Here is a 17,137-nt window from a genome sequence, read left to right as displayed (position 1 = left end):
AGAGGTCAGAGCAGGTGGGAAGTATTCAACCTGTTCCCTGTCTGAGCATCATGACGCAGGGCCGAGGAGGTGCTCCAGGTCATGGTGTTGAAGTGTGAATGGACTGTGAGGTCACGTCCTTGTTTACTTCTTTCATATGGACCCTTTACAGAGGAACATGGAGCCTGTCTGCCGTGGTCACTCCTGTGCCGGCTCGCTCCATCCTCTCCCACCTTCAACCTGCTGTCACGGGGCTTCTTCCACATCCAGCTCGGAGTCAGAGTCTCTGCGGGCCGGCGCTCTCATGTCTCCTCCAGTGAGTCTCTGGGTTATTTTTAGGTCACAACCTCACCGCCCCCCCTCCTCTGGTGTTCAGATGGTCCGGCCCAGGCCAGAGGAAGGGGAGTGGTGAGGGAAAGGGGAAATCTCCACAACAATGACTTCATTAATGTGATGCCCACCATGACCAGCACAGCCGGACTCTGCTGCTCCGGTACAGCAGGGGATATGTGACTGTTCCCACTGGATTTAACTCTGTTTGTGAGGCTAACATGGAGACCTGTTGAACTAGCACACCATGTTGATCACAAGTGAGTATGTCTTCACTTCCTGCTCGCCTGTGTGTGTGTGTGATGTTATACGACAGGCAGGTCATGAGATTAAAAGCGTCTCAGCTCGGCTTTCTATTTGATGACAAATGATGCTCGATGTCCTCCACTCAGAAGACGATTGGCTGATGAGCTTAACGAGGGCTGATTAATGAGGGCCTGATTGAGCCTTGGTTGGACAGAGTGGCTCCTGGCTGGGTGTGTTGATTGTTGTGTAAATATGTAAAGCTGCAGTTGTTGCTTGATTCATGAGGCTGAGGAGGAATGTGAGGAACTCCAGCAGAGACTGAGAGCTCTTCATGGTTCCAGGGCCGTGGGCCTGGAGACGGCACGAGCACCGTCCTGCTGGACTGAGTGGGACGCACTCTGAATGTGTGTGGGTCTGATCTGTTGGAGAGCTTCTCTCTGAGTCAGTCTACAGTAGTGAACCCATATTTTAAAAAGCTGCTTTTATTCGTAGGCTTGCAGTTTTGGTTCTCATAGTTTTTATAACATTGTTGTGATGCTGTTGTGAGTTTATGAGGATGTGGGCCAGCTGTTGGTCAGCAGTCTGAGGACCTCCATGAACATATTTTTAAACGGTGTAATCTCAAACACACACTTCTCTCATGTGCCACAAATGTTTCTGCTTTTTTCCTCAAAGATTTAACAGGAACTTATTTAGATGACCACTAGAGGGCCCCATTTATACAAACACAAGCTCTTTAGTCTGAAAGTTTGATTTGTATGGTGATTATTTGGAGGTGATTATTGTTTCTCTGCAGGTTTTGATGTTAAATCAGCCAGAGTTCAGTCTCTCAGGGTTTTATTTTGAAAATCTACTGGAACTCTCTGGTGTTTTTGTGTCTGACTTCCTGTCTGCTCGATGAGGCCGGGGCTTATTGACGTGTTTTGGGCACGACACAGCTCAGAAACAGCTTCTAATAAAACTCATTGCCTGAAATGGAAGCGGCCCATAGATCTTTAGCTTTAAAGATACATTATTTACAAAAAGCTGCTGTCAGGCTGCAGACTCACTGAGGACCTTGTACTCTGTGTTAATGAGCTGCAGGCGTTTGTGCGTAAATGCACTGGTGCCTCGTTAAGAATGAGAGGATCAAACACCTGCAGAAAGTTCTGGGTTCATTATGGAGGAGCTGTTTCTACTCCTGTGAAACGTCTGTGTGTCCTTGATTATTCCTGGATCCAGTAATCCTCACTAAAGGATGACATGTAAAGTTTTACACTTCACTGGAAGCTAGGCTAACTGATCTGTTGCTACTTTAGCTTTCAGTTTAACTCCACACACAGAGGAATGGCATAAAAACATCTTGTTGGTACAAAGCAGCACATTTATTTCAAGTATGCTACGTTAGCTATATTGCTATGCTAGCATCTCCTTCCTTTGCAGCTGGAGCATCAGCTCCTTTCAAGCTTGTAGTAGAGGTTAGATCAGACTTTTATCCATAGCCTGTTATCTGCCACTTTGGGTATTTCCCACTGAAATTCCCCGATTACCTCATTTTTCTAAATTTAAGGAAATGACCCCCCTGAGTGAGTGGAGCTTTATTTGAGTCCTGGCTCTGTGATGGTATGCACTCACTTTCCTTTTGGACAAACAGGCATAAACCGTCTGCAGCAGGTGAGCAGGAGCGGTGGAAGGAAGGAGGAAAATAAAGAACTCAAAGAAGCGTAGTTCAGAGTGGCTCGGTCTGGTGTCATCTCCGCTGGGCTGTGTCTTATCTGTTTCTACGAAACGCTCTCGTGGTCCTTCCAGTTGGCTTCAGGGTAACCTGAGAGTGTTTATCCGAACTCAGCAGAGCCGACTTTCCACGGCATGAAGGCTCAGGGCGCTCCGTGTTGTTAGCAACGGAGGGCAACAGTGAGCCGGAATGATTATACGGTGACGGCGAATGAGCTAATGCAGCAATACCTGCCAGCTCGCCCAGCCAGCAGGGTGTGTGTGTGTGTGTGTGTGTGTGTGTGGCATTAAATGAAAACATTAGAATTTAAAGAATGCAATACTGCTGATTCAAACTGAGCCTGAGTTAAGTAGCAGTGACAGTCAGAATGCGTGGAGGTATCTGGACGCTCAGAGGAGGATCAGCCGCTGACGTCTGCCCACAGCTGAGTCCACAGTGACAATAGGCAGGCGTCGGTGTGACTGTCATGGCTGCCATTGTGACTTCTTCCATATTAACTGTGGAATTTGTGTCTGGTTGATGTTTACACCACGTCTGTGGAGGTCAAGTTAGGTCCACAAGGTGAAATCTGTCAGAGATCGTTTCTCAGATAAATGACACAATGTTTATGTCAGTTTGAAATGAAATGAATAATACAGCTCTACAACATGGAGATCAGTACAGAGACTTGTGGACGGTGAGGAAACGCTTCAGAGTGAAAAATGTGTGCGTGCTGACGACATGAGAGGCTGACCGTCTGCTGCATGTGTCTGGAACATTCAAAGTGCTTACTGTTCTGGCTCCTGAGCAGCGGCTGAGCTTCTGTGTGGTCTCAACCACTGACAGTAAAAACTCACTTCTGTGATGTCACCCGTTTGTTTCTGAAGAGCTCTGACCGCCGCCATGTTGGCAGCGTCACAGTCCTCCAAAACTCCAAATACGGACAAAGAGGGGAGTGCGAGTGGAGCTGAGGAGAGGAAGCGGTGACAGCCCGCGCTGTGATACTGTCACTCAACGAAGCCACGCCCATAATTATGCAGAATTTAAAGTTATGACATAATTAAGACGAGTGACCCCCGTGCAGCTGACACTAGAAGCGAACCAGGCTGTAAACATGTTTATTTCTGCTGTGAAGTTGGGATTCCGTGCTTCAGGACCGTCTGCTGGTTGTGTTCAGATGTCCTGAACAGAGCGAGACGACACAGTAACACTCTGTATGCAGTGAACGCAGCCTCTCTGTGTGCTGCTGCTTTCATCGCTGCTGTGTGAGGGTCAGCTCACCGCCTGAAATTAATTAGGTCTATTGTGATAGTTAAGACGCACACAGCCAGGGGGTTAATAGGCTTTTGTTCCCTTTTGTCGAGTGTGAGTGTTTTTTCTTTGTTATAATTCATGATATCATTTTTCTCCACTCATCTGCAATAATCCACACTTCAGGTCACACACCAGCAGCTTCTCACGCCTCAGATTACCCAAACTTCTATAAAACAAGGAAACGCTTTCTGAGCTGCAGAGGATTATTTTAGTTGTAGTACTGCTGCTGACCACTAGGATGTGCTGTTACATCCATCGCTTCATCTGAAGTCAGGTTCTGATGGCAGCACGCTATTCCAGACTTCCTCATGAGATGACAACCATACATCCATCTTCCAGGCTTCAATCTGTGAGCTGGTGTTGAACTGCGTTTGGTTCGGACCAATCAGAGCCCTGTCAGGAAGTGCTGTCAGCTCGGACCAATCAGAGCCCTGTCAGGAAGTGCTGTCAGCTCGGACCAATCAGAGCCCTGTCAGGAAGTGCTGTCAGCTCGGTTTGTGTTTCAGCAGAGACTGTTGGTTCTTTAAAACATTTCTGTTTATTTGGTTTCAGTCAAAGGAACAACAATCCTCTACTCACATGCTAACTGCTACATGCTAGCTGCCAGAGATCCAGCAGCTTGTTGTGTTTCCTCTTTGATCTGATTGGTTGAAGTTGGCTCATAGTTATTTAAAATTTGGGGAAAGAGGTTTTGCAGGAGTAGAGGTGAGGGGGCGGGAGCATGAAAGGGTTAGGGTCAAGTGGTCATTGGAGGAACTGCAGTTTCTGAGACTTGTGTGTTTATTTTCTCACTTCATGACCACAGAACGTAGATTTGTAATAATACAAATACATTTAGAATATTCCTCATACCTTTAGATAAAGAACTCAAGGAGTCATATTGTTTTATTTACTGTGTCACAGAGTTTTAGTATTTTGGCCTCCGGCCCCTTCATGACCACAGATGTCTTAGAGCTCCCCCCTGGCTGAGCTGACTGCACTGACAGGGGAATACAATCAGAGAGTGTGAAAGGAAGAGGGGAACACTGCTCAGCGTCCTGACAGCTGACACACCTCTGGAGTCCGGCAGGAGGCTTTCAGGCTTCTCCCTGAACTGCCAGCAGAGCCGCAGCCACACAGGAGCTCAGTGAGGCGTGAAAAGTGGTGAGAAAGGCCTCAGACATGAGGTCAATTCTGGACTTCTGAAGACCTGAGAGGTGCTAAAGATGTGGCTCAGTGTGAGGAGCATCTCACAGACAGTAGCTCCCAGCGGACGGCTTCAGATCTGTCTACAGTTTAGTTCTGGGAAGATCAAAATATTTCTCTTTGTGATACTAGCAGCATGCAGCTAGCATAGCAGAGGCTAAGCTGTCATTTCTAAGCCTTTGTGTAGAGATACTGATGCTAATTGCTAAGGCCCAGCTAGCTGTTTCCCCTTGGTTGACGTCAGTTAGCTAAGCTAACTAAGTGCTAAGCTGGGTGAACTGACCTGCTTTGTATTTACCACCATTGATTGGTGTCGGCTGGTTTCATGTAGCTCGTACAGTGACTACAGCAAACAGCTGACTAGCATAGCTTAGCTTGGTGATACGAAAACGGTTGTACACCCTGAACCATCCACAGTTAATCTGTTCAGACCTCTGGTGTCCAGATAAGCATAAACACTCAAACACAAACGGTCCACCGAGCACGTAACACTCACCGACCACAGATCCCCTCTGCAGCCACACACACACACACACACACACACACTCTCAGTGGGCGGCTTCCTGGCACTAGCCGGGCCGAGTCACTCTAATCAGACATCCAAATCTCTTATCAGCGCCCAGAGGGACCGAATCACAACTTCCTCAGAGACAAAGTCATTTGGAAAGGGAAGAGGCCGTGGCCCGCTGCGCTCACACAGGAGCCCGGCAGATAGCATCGCTTACGTAAACGCTGAGCGGCGCAGAGAGGGAGAAACATGTTGTTTCTGACATGTGGAATGAACCCGACGTACGAGCATGTTTAACAGTGTTTATGTATGACCAGGTTCATCTGTGAGAGCTTTAGACAACAGCATCCCATCTCCACCCAGCATTTCCTGACCTTACACTGTTTATATATGGCCATAGGAGGGCGCCACAGAGCAAAACCTAAATGTTCTCCTCACCAGAACACTGGAAAGAACCAGCTGACCTGAGCTTGTGTGATGTGTGAACATCACACATATGTGAACACCCTCTCTTCTCTTCCATGTTTCCACTCTTCTTCTTCTTCTTCTTCTTCTTCTTCTTCTTCTTCTTCTTCTTCGCTGTCCTACTCTAGAATTCTGTTTTTTTCCCAGAGGGAGTTCAGTTTGAATCCTTCTCATATACAATCGTTCTGCACTAAAATCTTTCCCTTCAGGCTCCAACGGTTTCCTCAGATGTTGAAACTCTGAGCCACATGAAGACCTGTTTAAAGTGGGCGGGAGCTTTTTCAGGGTGTGCTCCTCGTGGTTGCAGATTGACGGGCCGGGCTTTTTCTGGGGCCCTGTAATGATGCTCAGAGTGAGACTGGATCCACGTATCCCTGGATTTACAGATCCTCCGGCTGACGTGTGACAAAGCTGACTTGATCCGTCTCCTGTCTCAGATGTCACATCTCCATCGTGACACCGGAAAGTGGGCTCGGTGCTCAACTAGCCGGTTATTTGAAGGGGGTCAGAGTCAACATACTTATGCTAAATCCCCTGTCTGTCTTCCCCCCCCTCAGTGTTTACATATCTGGGCCATCTGCCTTATGCGGCGCTGTTCTTCCGACACCCCGGGCGTCAGGGAAACAGACGAGACCACATTATACGCCGAGTTTCCATCCTGCTGTCAAGAGAATTTTAAGCAATGTTTTTGAAAAGTCACATAAAATAAAAAAGAGAATTATGTCAGACAAAAAAAAACAACCAGCAGGCGTCTGAAGAAGCGATCCGTCACAGGCAAGCGGCTGTTGTTGTTCTTTAGTGGAGACTAATGTCGGCCATATTTCATGCTGTCTGAATATAAAAAACAAAAAATGCCCTCGGCTGTGTTTCCTAACTGTGATGGGCCTCTTAGAGAGAACAGTTTTAACATGACAAAAAACATTCTCTGGAAATCCTCTGAGCTGCAGCCCGCCTGAGAAAATGAAGTCTGTGTGTTCAGAATCAGCTGATCAGGTTCACGCACGATCGTCTTCACACAGTGTTCTGAAATGTGTCAAACGCTGCTTAAAGCTGTGTGAGGAGAGCTGCCTTCAGTCGGCCATCAGGATGCAGGAAGTTCTTGTTGTCCCGGAGACAGGCAGCCTGCCTTCAAAGTAAAAGTTCTACCTGGCAGTAAAGACTCTCAGCTCTTACCAGAGAAGCTAATGGAACCTCCTCCTGTCCTGACTGTATGTGAAGATGGACGGCACAGTTCTCACTTACAGGCGCTGCCATGTTGCAAAAAAAGCTGCCATCTTGGAACCAGGGTCTGTGCAGTGGAAGCAAAACAGGAAGCTGTTCCACCAGCAGTTCGGCAGCTGACAGTTATGTTACTTCCTCTTCTAACCAGGGTTTATAACCTATAATGCAGCCAGCCACCAGGGGGCGATCCAGATGCTTTGGCCTTACTTTTAAATCCGGCAGCATGTGCAGCCTCTCTGGAAGCATCCATCACCTCTCATGCCTGTTATTTCCCTCTGATACATATTTGAACATATTTATGATGAAAAAATCTGAATCAAAGTCCAAATGGTGGCCAACCCCTCTCCATGGGTCTGATCTGTCACACATTCATGTGGCTGCAGAGGGAGCGGAGGACAGATGGATGGGAGATGAAGAGGAGGGAAAACCCTCTCATAAGCTCCCATCCACAGTCTCAGCAGTTAGCAGTAATTAGAGTGGCCTCTTCCAGGAGTCACAGATAATTACCAGGCTGTGTGCGCCTCCACTTTTCCTCCCTCGGTCTGTTTTTTTCTACCCAAATGCAAATGCAATTAAAGTTCATAAACAGACGTCTGATTAGGAGCAAATATTTGCCCTCTTAAAGCGGGCGGAGCATGAAATGATTATAATTGAATCTGTTTTTTTTTCTTCTGTGTGTTCGCAGAGATTGAAGCCAAGGAGGCCCGTGATTGGCTGCGAGCCGCCGGCTTCCCTCAGTATGTGCAGTTATTCAAAGGTAAACAGGCTGAAGGTGAAGGGGAGCGAATCCTGACCAGCAGCTCGGCGTTTCACTCGTCCTGTCTCTGTGTCAGATTGCAGGTTCCCCGTCGATGTGGAGGAGGCCAAGCGCGATCACCACTTCCTGGATAAGGACGCCCTCGACTCTCTGTGCAGGTAACAAAGCCAGCGTCACACACAGAGGTCCGAAGGTTTGATGCGTTAAAAACAGGAGGTAGCTCAGTGTCGGTGGATTGATTGAACGCCAGGAAACAGTGGGGTAAAGATTCCTGTGATGTGACAGTAAATGATGAACACACGTGATCTGACCTCTGTTCTCCTTCAGGAGGTTAATCACTTTAAACAAATGTGTGGAAATGAGGCTCGAGCTGCGGAGATCCAAACGCAGGGTGAGTGTCGATAAACCGAGGTGTGAAATCTGCTCATCAGGCATCAGTAGATATCAGCTGACTGCTCCTCCTCCTCTGTGTTGATACATGCTGTGTCCTCTTTCAGGGAGATGACTGTGATGAGGAAGACTTCTGTGCCATCAGCCCCAACTGGACCTACGACAGGCGTAAGCGGCAGTGGCGGCGCATCAGCTCCACCGTGGGCATCCTCCGCTTGTCTGACAGCCCGACTGGACTGCAGGACGCCTCCGACCGCCATGATGTCTGCTCCATCCACAGCTCCAGCAGCACAGAAAGCGAAGGCCGTGACGGGGACCTAAAGACAGAACCCGCTCCCACCTCCCCTACGGATGACCAGGAGCCCAGCAGAAGCTCCTCCCGCTGTTCTTCTGCGAACAAGACCCCGTCCATGGACACGTCTTTCAGCGGGCCCCCTTCCCCTGGAGGAAGCGGTGGAGGATCGTCCACTGTGAGTCTGGAGGCTGAGGGCAGCTTCTCAGACAAACATTCTAGGAGGAAGGGTACCACTCTGCTGAGGAAGATGGAGAAACTGAGGCTGAGGGGGTGCGCGGGCCTCCACCCTTCAGACCACAATGGAGGTCGGGTTAGGGGTGTTATCAGCAGGCCGGTGCAGGAGGAGGAGCGGCTGCACGGTCTGTCCAGGTGAGGGTTTCTCAGACTCGGATTCACCTGGATCCAAAGTTCCCCTCTAAGGACAGCACAGTAAGTTCAGTTCAAACTTCTTCCTCAGTCTGCAGGGTCAGTCCGGGAGCCTCATGTCTTCATCATCCGGTGGTGGCAGCAGCAGCAACAGCCAATCAGAGAGCAGCAGCGCCATCAGCACGCCCAGCCCGGTCACCAAAGTCAGGAGCAACTGCAAGCGCTCCGGCAGCGGGGTCGGCGGTGGGACAACCACTGAGGTCAGTCCCCGCAGATCCCTCAGTGTTTAACCCACCTGTCCAGCCTCACTGATCCGTCTCATCTCACCTACAGGACTACAGGAACCAGATCAACAACAACAACAGCAGCAGCAGCCACGAGAGCCTCGTCTTCCAGATCCCCCACGGCCACAAACCGGGGACCTTCCCCACCCTCCTTGCACACAAACACGCCATTCTGTCCCCCATCATTGACAGCAACTCCGTCAACTGGAGGACCGGAAGTTTCCACGGTTACCGGGGGCAACGCAGCTTCAGGCGCGGCACGTCGTCTCTGGCTGCTCCGGCCACGCAGCCGGGGCAGCCAGCTTCCTCTTCCTCCTCTTCCACCGGTGACGTCGGTGCCCCCAGCCCGCTCGCCATGCTGGATCACCGGCTGAGCGTCTACGACAACGTGAGCGAGGACCAGCGGCTGTCTGAGAGCGACGGCGGCAGTGATGCAGAACGGACCGAAGAGTCAGAGGTGAGAGCACGAACACAGACTGTCCTCCTCAGCGACAAGCAGGAAGCCATGATGGACTCAGTAGTCACATGACCGACATTCAGAGAGTATCTGTGTGATCTGCAGCTTTCTACATGCACACACACACACACACACACACACACACACACACACACACGTCTGAGTCTCTCTCCTTGATTTGTTTTAACAGAGGACTTTATGTTGCAGTGACGACCGACTGAACATGCCTCAAATCAGCCTGGGTTACTGCCCTCAGTATTAAATATTCATGGTATAATTTTCTCCATTTTGATCCACCTAACTGAAGCAGAGTGATAAACTCTGTAAATAAAATAACATTTTACTGCAAGGCTGTAAAATCCTGTAAGCATACACTGATCCAAGCAGCATGAAAAGGAAACATCAGAGGGAGAAGTCTCTGTCTCCTCCTCCTGCTGCTCGCTTTAAAAAGGGATAAAATCTGAAATGAAAGTCTATAAAAACACGAGTAATTCAAACGAGGGTATTGATTGTGCTAAGCTAAGCTCCATGTGGACGTGGAGTTCTCCCCGTACAGTCATTTCTGACAGCGTGCACTAATCACTCTGCTTCAGATGATCCTTCGTTTAAAATACTGACTGTTTGGAGTAAAAGCAGATTTATAATCTTACTGTAGTCGTTGTGAAGAGGCGCTCCTTCATTGTGGAGAAGTTGATTAGCAGTTAGCGGATTTTCAGTCCTTCAAAATCTAAAATAAACGACATGAATAGGAAACGTGCTGCAGTAAAATAAACTGGGACATTTTGTAATAGTGACCCCTCTGGTCATTAGGTGAACTGCAGCCAGCTAGCATGGATCCAGCTGATGTTCCAGCTGCCTCCTGCTGTGTGCTCTATGCAGCATCACTGGTTGTTGTGATGATTGTTTTCTATGACTGACTAAAAGTTGTTTTGTGTGTTTTCTTCATCCTCTTGTCGTCTCAGGTGAGTCGGCTCCTGGCAGGCGAGGACATTTTCTCGGCTCTCGACAGCGTTTTGGAGAGAATCAGCGACCTCCAGCAGCTCGTCTGCTCCTGGTCTGAAAACCTCTCTGAGGACAACAGTCAAAGAGGTTCTTCCTCCTCGTCCTCTTCCTCATCTTCCTCCCAGGACTCACCTGCCCACGGCTCCACAGCAGCCTCCCCCTGTCCCTCCTCCCCCAGCCACATCCACCTGGAGGTGCAGCATCCAGAAGAGGCAGAGAAGGAGCCTGTGAACGACGGAGAGGCCGAGAGCAGGTCGGCGCGGCCCAGGAGCAGGTGAGAGCAGCTGTGTTTACAGATGGTACCACATGCCAGCGCCTCGCCACACATCAGGGGCGTTACAGGCGTGAAGTGGCTGCATTAGTTTGTGAGTGTGAGCGCGGCACTGATAATAATAATAATAACGGCCGTTATGTGAATTGATTCCCTCGGGCATCAAACACAGAGTGAAGTTAATGTGAGGCACTAAAGATAAAAGCAGAAGCCACATGCTGCATATTTGTTTTCACACACAGAGCCATAAAAAGTTATGAAGCCGCTCCTGTAATAAACATATCAGTAACGGACGCTGCCTCTGTACCAGTGTAGTTTTATTTACACAATCATTGATCCACACTGATGAATACTGATGACTGTTGATCGTGTTGATGTCTTCAAAATGTTAAAACTGAATGTTTTAAACAGATTAAAAGCAGAAAATTATTCGATTATTAACAATAAACATGCTAATATGCTTAGCTTTAGCATACAGTAGCATGCTATCCCCAGTGGTGGAAAGTAACTAAGTATTTGTACTTCATTACTGTGCTTAAGTACATTTTTGTGTATTTCTACTTTACTTAAGTAAAAATAATAGCACATCCTTTCTACTCAGTCTCACAGTGCTGGACTGATGTGAGGTCAGACTCTGCATGGAGGTGGTGTCACGCTGTGTTTCTATAATGAGCCTCAGTCATGATGCCGGTGCCCTGGCTCAGTGAGCTAACTAGTTAGCTGCTGTCTGCTAACACAGGTCCATCCATGAATGTGTGATGAACATGAATCATCACATGAATCTACAGCAGGAACACTGACACAGTAAACATGCTGAATGCCTGTTTGTTATCAGCAGCCTCTCTGTTCACTTGATGCCCACAGCCTGCCTCATGACACACAGACCTGTCCACAGCTGCTTCTGGACTGAACATGTACATTAACTACACATGCTCCATTTTACTTTGATTATTTTAACCTGTTCAGATCCTATGCAATGGAAATCAATCATATATATTCAGTGTGTGAGTACTTTTACTTTGAATACTTTAAGTACATTTAAAGTACTTAAAGTACTTCTAATTTTACTTGAGTACCAAGCTTCAGTACTTTCTCCACCACTGGCTATACCCCCAGAAAAGGCAGCTAATTATTAAAACTTGCTAAATCCTTACATTATGCTACATACAAGCTAACATATCCATCAGAAACAATGGGGATGAAACATGCTAATGATGTATGCTAACTAGGAGCTAACTATTCTCTGTGACAGAACATTCTCTTCAGCGTTCTGCCCTCCAGCTCGGGGACATTTTTCACGCCGTGGTTCTGAGGTTTCTCGTCTGTGTGTCCAGCAGGGTGAGCCAGCAGCTGCAGTGGTCCAGTGAGCAGAGCCTGCCCTCCCTGCCCTCCAGTCCAGGAGTGGAGAACCAGTCCGCCTCCCAGTTCATCCTGCTGCAGAAACTCTCGCTGCTCAAACTCACCGCTCTGATGGACAAATACTCCCCGTCCAGCAAGCAGGGCTGGAACTGGTAAGAAGCGTGAAGGGATGAGGATTTCATGCATGAAAATAAATGGAAGAGTTCAGCGGAGGTGAGGGGGAAAAACACAGCAGTGTGCTCAGAGAGAGTGGAGAAACTTCTTCAAGGAAACAACTGTGGGAAGGAGGGCAGGTGGGCGGGCGGGGGGTAAATATTTCAGGCAGGCTGTTTGGAAAAGTCATTCATTATTCATGGCTCAGGTGCAACCTTGGAAAAAAAAAGCTGCATCACGCTTCAAGAGGAATGAACCAGAGGGAGGACCGGTGGCACTTCACCTTGGGTTTACATTTCTGGGAAATCAGAGGGAGGTTTGGAGCTGTCGTCCTCTCCGCTCACCGAGGCACCGTGCTTCGTTCTGTCCTTCCTTCCTTCTGAGGTTACAGCAGCTCCACACTTTTCAACAAACAAAGAGTCCCTGCTCAGGAAAACAGGCTTTTAAACTAATTCAATATAAAGTGTTGTTACCTGTAGACAGAACCTCGCCTGCTGTTTGCACTGTGTGCTGCGTCACATATGTGAAACAGTTCGAACAGCAGTCTGTGAGACTTCAGGGGAGGTGCAGGAGTCAGGAGGTGCAGGAGTTGGGGGGTGCAGGAGTCGGGGGTGCAGGAGTTGGGGGGTGCAGGAGTCGGGGGTGCAGGAGTTGGGGGGTGCAGGAGTCGGGGGTGCAGGAGTCGGGGGTGCAGGAGTCGGGAGGTGCAGGAGTCGGGAGGTGCAGGAGTCGGGGGGTGCAGGAGGTGCAGGAGTTGGGAGGTGCAGGAGTCGGGAGGTGCAGGAGTTGGGGGGTGCAGGAGTCGGGGGTGCAGGAGTCGGGAGGTGCAGGAGTCGGGGGGTGCAGGAGTTGGGGGGTGCAGGAGTCGGGAGGTGCAGGAGTCGGGGGGTGCAGGAGGTGCAGGAGTCGGGGGGTGCAGGAGTCGGGGGGTGCAGGAGGTGCAGGCGTCGGGGGGTGCAGGAGGTGCAGGCGTCGGGGGGTGCAGGCGTCGGGGGGTGCAGGAGGTGCAGGCGTCGGGGGGTGCAGGAGGTGCAGGAGTCGGGGGGTGCAGGCGTCGGGGGGTGCAGGAGGTGCAGGCGTCGGGGGGTGCAGGAGGTGCAGGAGTCGGGGGGTGCAGGAGGTGCAGGAGTCGGGGGGTGCAGGAGGTGCAGGAGTCGGGGGGTGCAGGAGGTGCAGGAGTCGGGGGGTGCAGGAGGTGCAGGAGTCGGGGGGTGCAGGCGCTCCTTTTCAGGCAGTGAATCCTGGTGTAGGAGAGGTGGGAGTGAAAACAAAACAGAAAACATGAAGCCACAGCTGACGGAGCCACCAGACCAGAGGAAACACCCACAATGCACTGGGCTAGTGTCCAGGTGCACACACGGTTCGGACAGCAGCAGGTCAAACACATGCTAACAGAGTGAAAGCATACATCCCAGCTGTGTGTGTGTGCTGGCTGTGAGATGTGCAGATCACTTATTAAACAGCAGCTCTGGTCTGGACTTCTCTGGACTGCAGAGGACCAAACGAAGGCTTCCTAAATTGGCAGCGGTGTTGTGTTTGTAAGTTGTGGGGGTACGACAGTGCTAACAAAGGCAGAAACAGCCAGATTTACGCCACAAATTGGGGCTTGCGATCTTAAATGGGGAGTTTGCCGTTCGCTCTTGTTATTGACAGACATGGATTTAATGAGATCAGCCTCCTACACCGTGTTTTTGGAGAAATTCATTTTTAATAATCATAAAACATTCAGATATTCTGTTTACCCTGCTGAACATTTACACACACAACCTGCTTGTTTTATGCTTTGCTAGGAAACCAATTAGATTTCTGCCGAGGGTGTTATGCTCAGTGAGATAAGGCCGACTGTGGGAACAGAAAACCCTCCTGAAATTACTCCTCACAGTCTTTCATTTTCAGGATCAGAGTTTGCATGGAGAGAAGAAAAAGAACTAAAAAGGCTCGAGCGTCCTGTGTGCTGCAGCTTAGCATGAATAAATCATATAGATGTCTGTGAATCATGTCAGAGGTGACCTCTGGCAGAGAGGAAGGAGACAGCAGGCTGCACACGATGTGACATTAAAGGACCGGCGCTGATGATCTGCTGCCATCTAGTGGTGAGGAAGCAGATCGCACAGCCCTTCTTTTCCAGACAGTCTGTTTGAAACTGGTTTATCCATTCTGGGCTTCTGTAGCTGAACATGGAGGGTCCCAGGGAACATTACCTGCTGCAGGCCGAGATAAAACTGCTAACATCCACTTAGCTTAGCTCAAAGACTGAAAAACGCTTCATTAAACGCCCTGGTGTGTAAAGAAAAAGCTAAAAAGAAGCTAGATTAGCTTATCATAAGAGTGACGTGTGTTTTCTTAAAGTGGGACTTTGTACATGTGCTAATAGGCAGTGTTTGTTTTTGTCCTTATGCTAAGCTACCTGTCTGACTGCAGGCTGTAGAGACTCAGACTGAAACTGACAAAACTCCGGGCAGTCTGTGAGCTGTCGGCCCAAACGTTCCAGCCACAGATGAAGAGAAGCCTCCAGGCTTCACGTCTCCTCATTTAAATGATTTAATCTCTGATGCCAGAACGACTTCTTGATGATTTAAAATACAGCTATTAGCTGCTGATTGGGACGGTTAGAACTCACAGGCACAGTTTGGTGCTGAAAAGCTGCAGCTCTGTCACTCCTGGTTTTCAAAGATTCAGGGATAAGAAGCCGAGCAGAGAGCAGGGGTTTACTCAGACGCTCAGTCTGCAGCGCTGCAGCTTCCTCGCCGGTGTGAATGGGTGAAAGGTTCCTGGTATCAGCTCAGAAAGGAACTTTAACGGCCCCTCAGAGTGCCTCTGATCAGCAGCCATGTGTCTGCCGCAGCGCTGATTTGAATGGCTCGCACATTTCAGCGATCAGCGGGGACTTATGTAATCAAAAAATGTTTATTTGGCTCTGCCTTCAAAAGGAATCACATCCAACTGCAGCCAAGTGAAGCCTTTTTCAGAAAGCTTGACTGCTTGAGATTATGTAGTCCCAGGATGTTTGCTAAACAGTTTTTGAGCATACATTAATTTCCATAACTTTTTCCCCGGCGGCCCGAGTCCACCCTGTTTGATTGCTTCCTGGAAATCAGAAGCTTTGGGGATCTGACGGGGTCTTGTCTCTATTTTGTTCTCGCCTGCAGGACTTTCCCCAAACCCCTGAGGAAGACCAAGGCGGTGGAGGCGAAAGGCCGGCGGGTGTTCGGGGTTCCTCTGCTTCTCAGCGTCCAGCAGACGGGAGAGCCGCTTCCCCCCAGCATCCTCAGAGCTCTGGTCTACCTGAGGACCGAGTGTTTGGACCAGGTAAGACGGGACCGCAGGGACAAACAGAGCCGAGCCTGATGGGGCGCAGGGTATCACCTCCAAAAAGCACCGTGAGGCTGCTTCCAGTAAACCTGGAGGAAAAAGCATCCTGCTGTGATTGTGTTGAGGCGCAGAGTTCTAGAGAGATGAGCCAGATGGATCCACACCTTCTGTCCAGTTTGATGGAACAGAACACACCCAGGTACTCCAGAGTCAGACCTGCTTGTGAGCAGAGCTTCTAAATTTACAAGAAAAAAAGGCAATAAAATCCAGGTTTAAAGTGTTAGTGGGTTTTTATTTTGTAAATGTACAGTTTCAGTGCCAAAAAATGCACATCAGCCCTAAATTTATCATCTAAAAGTCAGAGAATATCCGAATAAATGTAACATATTTCCTGATAAATGTATTATTATTAGGTTTTCATATACACTATAGCTGAGTTTTAATATGTTGAATGGCAGTCACATCTGTAAGCGCGTCTGCAGACAGTATAATAACAGTGTTTTTATTTATAATGCTATTTTTAAGAAGAAACCATCAAACATTCATATAAAAATGTTTAATTCCATCAACATTTCTAAGTGGAAAAAATCATGAACAATCTTATTTTGTATTTTCAATTTCCATGAATAGAAACATAAACAATACATTTCATATAAATCAGTGACCCCCCTCTTGTCTCCACGTGGTTCAGTCAGCCGCGCACCCCTTCACTATAAAGCGCTTTGGAACAGTCCACTTCCTGTTTGTCACTTTGAACCTTGCAGCGCAGCGACGCAGCTAACGTTTGGTAAAAGAAACTCCAACATACCCAAGAATAAAACATTAGACCAATAATTACATGTGGACGTGTGTAAATTATATGTAACCATTTCTCCAACATGTAAATAACGTCTCTCTGCCGAAAGAAACAAAAATGTTTTGCTAGGTTAGCATGCTAACTCGGATCGTTTAGCTAACTAGCTAGTTTCCGATCGTTTAGCTAACTAGCTTTGTGATTTTAGCTGATAATCACTTTAATGGCGGTATGTGCCGCTCTGTGGCTTCATGCCTCTGTGTTTGGGGTGTTTTGGTAGCATTTACTGCCGGTTTTTGGACTTTATCTCTTGGACAGTCGGCTCCAGCGCTGTGTACCACTCATATGCGTGGATCTTCGAGTGGGACGTAACGGTCTTAAAGTCACCTCTCGCTGTTTTAAGTGCTGTTTTGTTGCTCCATGCCACTGGTTCAATGTGGTGGTGGTTCTCAACATGCCCATGTTAACTACAGTCACAACTTAACATGTGTAGATGACACTTAACCCACGAAAATAAAGCACAACCTCTGGTACAGTGAAGAATGTTCAAGCACCTGTTGATTTCCAACCCAGCATCTAATCTCTGTCTCACACCACGCTCTCGTTCAGCAGGTGTGTCCGTGCTTGTGTATTCTTCACTATAACCAGAGTTTCATGCCATGGATCCTGCCCTCACTGCTTTATTTCTTTAACTGTACTCACAGCTACATTTAAAATGCTGTGTTTGTGTTGTCGTCTCTCTCAGGTGGGTCTGTTC

At 48.6% G+C, this 17,137-nt stretch overlaps 1 protein-coding gene across 2 annotated transcripts in view; it reads left to right on the top strand.

Annotated features, from left to right (window-relative positions):
* The first annotated feature begins 358 nt into the window (after positions 1-358).
* The window catches only part of LOC114446214 (rho GTPase-activating protein 7), a 24,052-nt gene continuing 7,273 nt past the window's right edge, over positions 359-17,137 (top strand). Inside the window, exons 1-11 of one of the 2 annotated variants that reach the window (XM_028421706.1) lie at positions 359-569; positions 7,627-7,698; positions 7,775-7,856; positions 8,026-8,089; positions 8,196-8,752; positions 8,841-9,009; positions 9,083-9,490; positions 10,453-10,766; positions 12,101-12,274; positions 15,425-15,584; positions 17,126-17,137. The exon at positions 17,126-17,137 is cut by the window's right edge and continues 187 nt beyond it. In XM_028421706.1, coding sequence (XP_028277507.1) covers positions 557-569; positions 7,627-7,698; positions 7,775-7,856; positions 8,026-8,089; positions 8,196-8,752; positions 8,841-9,009; positions 9,083-9,490; positions 10,453-10,766; positions 12,101-12,274; positions 15,425-15,584; positions 17,126-17,137 — 2,025 coding nt within the window. In that variant the 5' untranslated portion in view covers positions 359-556. Of the gene's footprint in view, positions 570-7,626; positions 7,699-7,774; positions 7,857-8,025; positions 8,090-8,195; positions 8,753-8,840; positions 9,010-9,082; positions 9,491-10,452; positions 10,767-12,097; positions 12,275-15,424; positions 15,585-17,125 lie in introns of both variants that reach the window. The other variant, XM_028421705.1, reaches the window with a different exon arrangement.

This window comes from Parambassis ranga, chromosome 14 (genome assembly GCF_900634625.1).
Source record: "Parambassis ranga chromosome 14, fParRan2.1, whole genome shotgun sequence".
Taxonomy (NCBI): Eukaryota; Metazoa; Chordata; class Actinopteri; family Ambassidae; genus Parambassis; species Parambassis ranga.
This window is presented reverse-complemented; position numbering and strand designations above follow the sequence as displayed.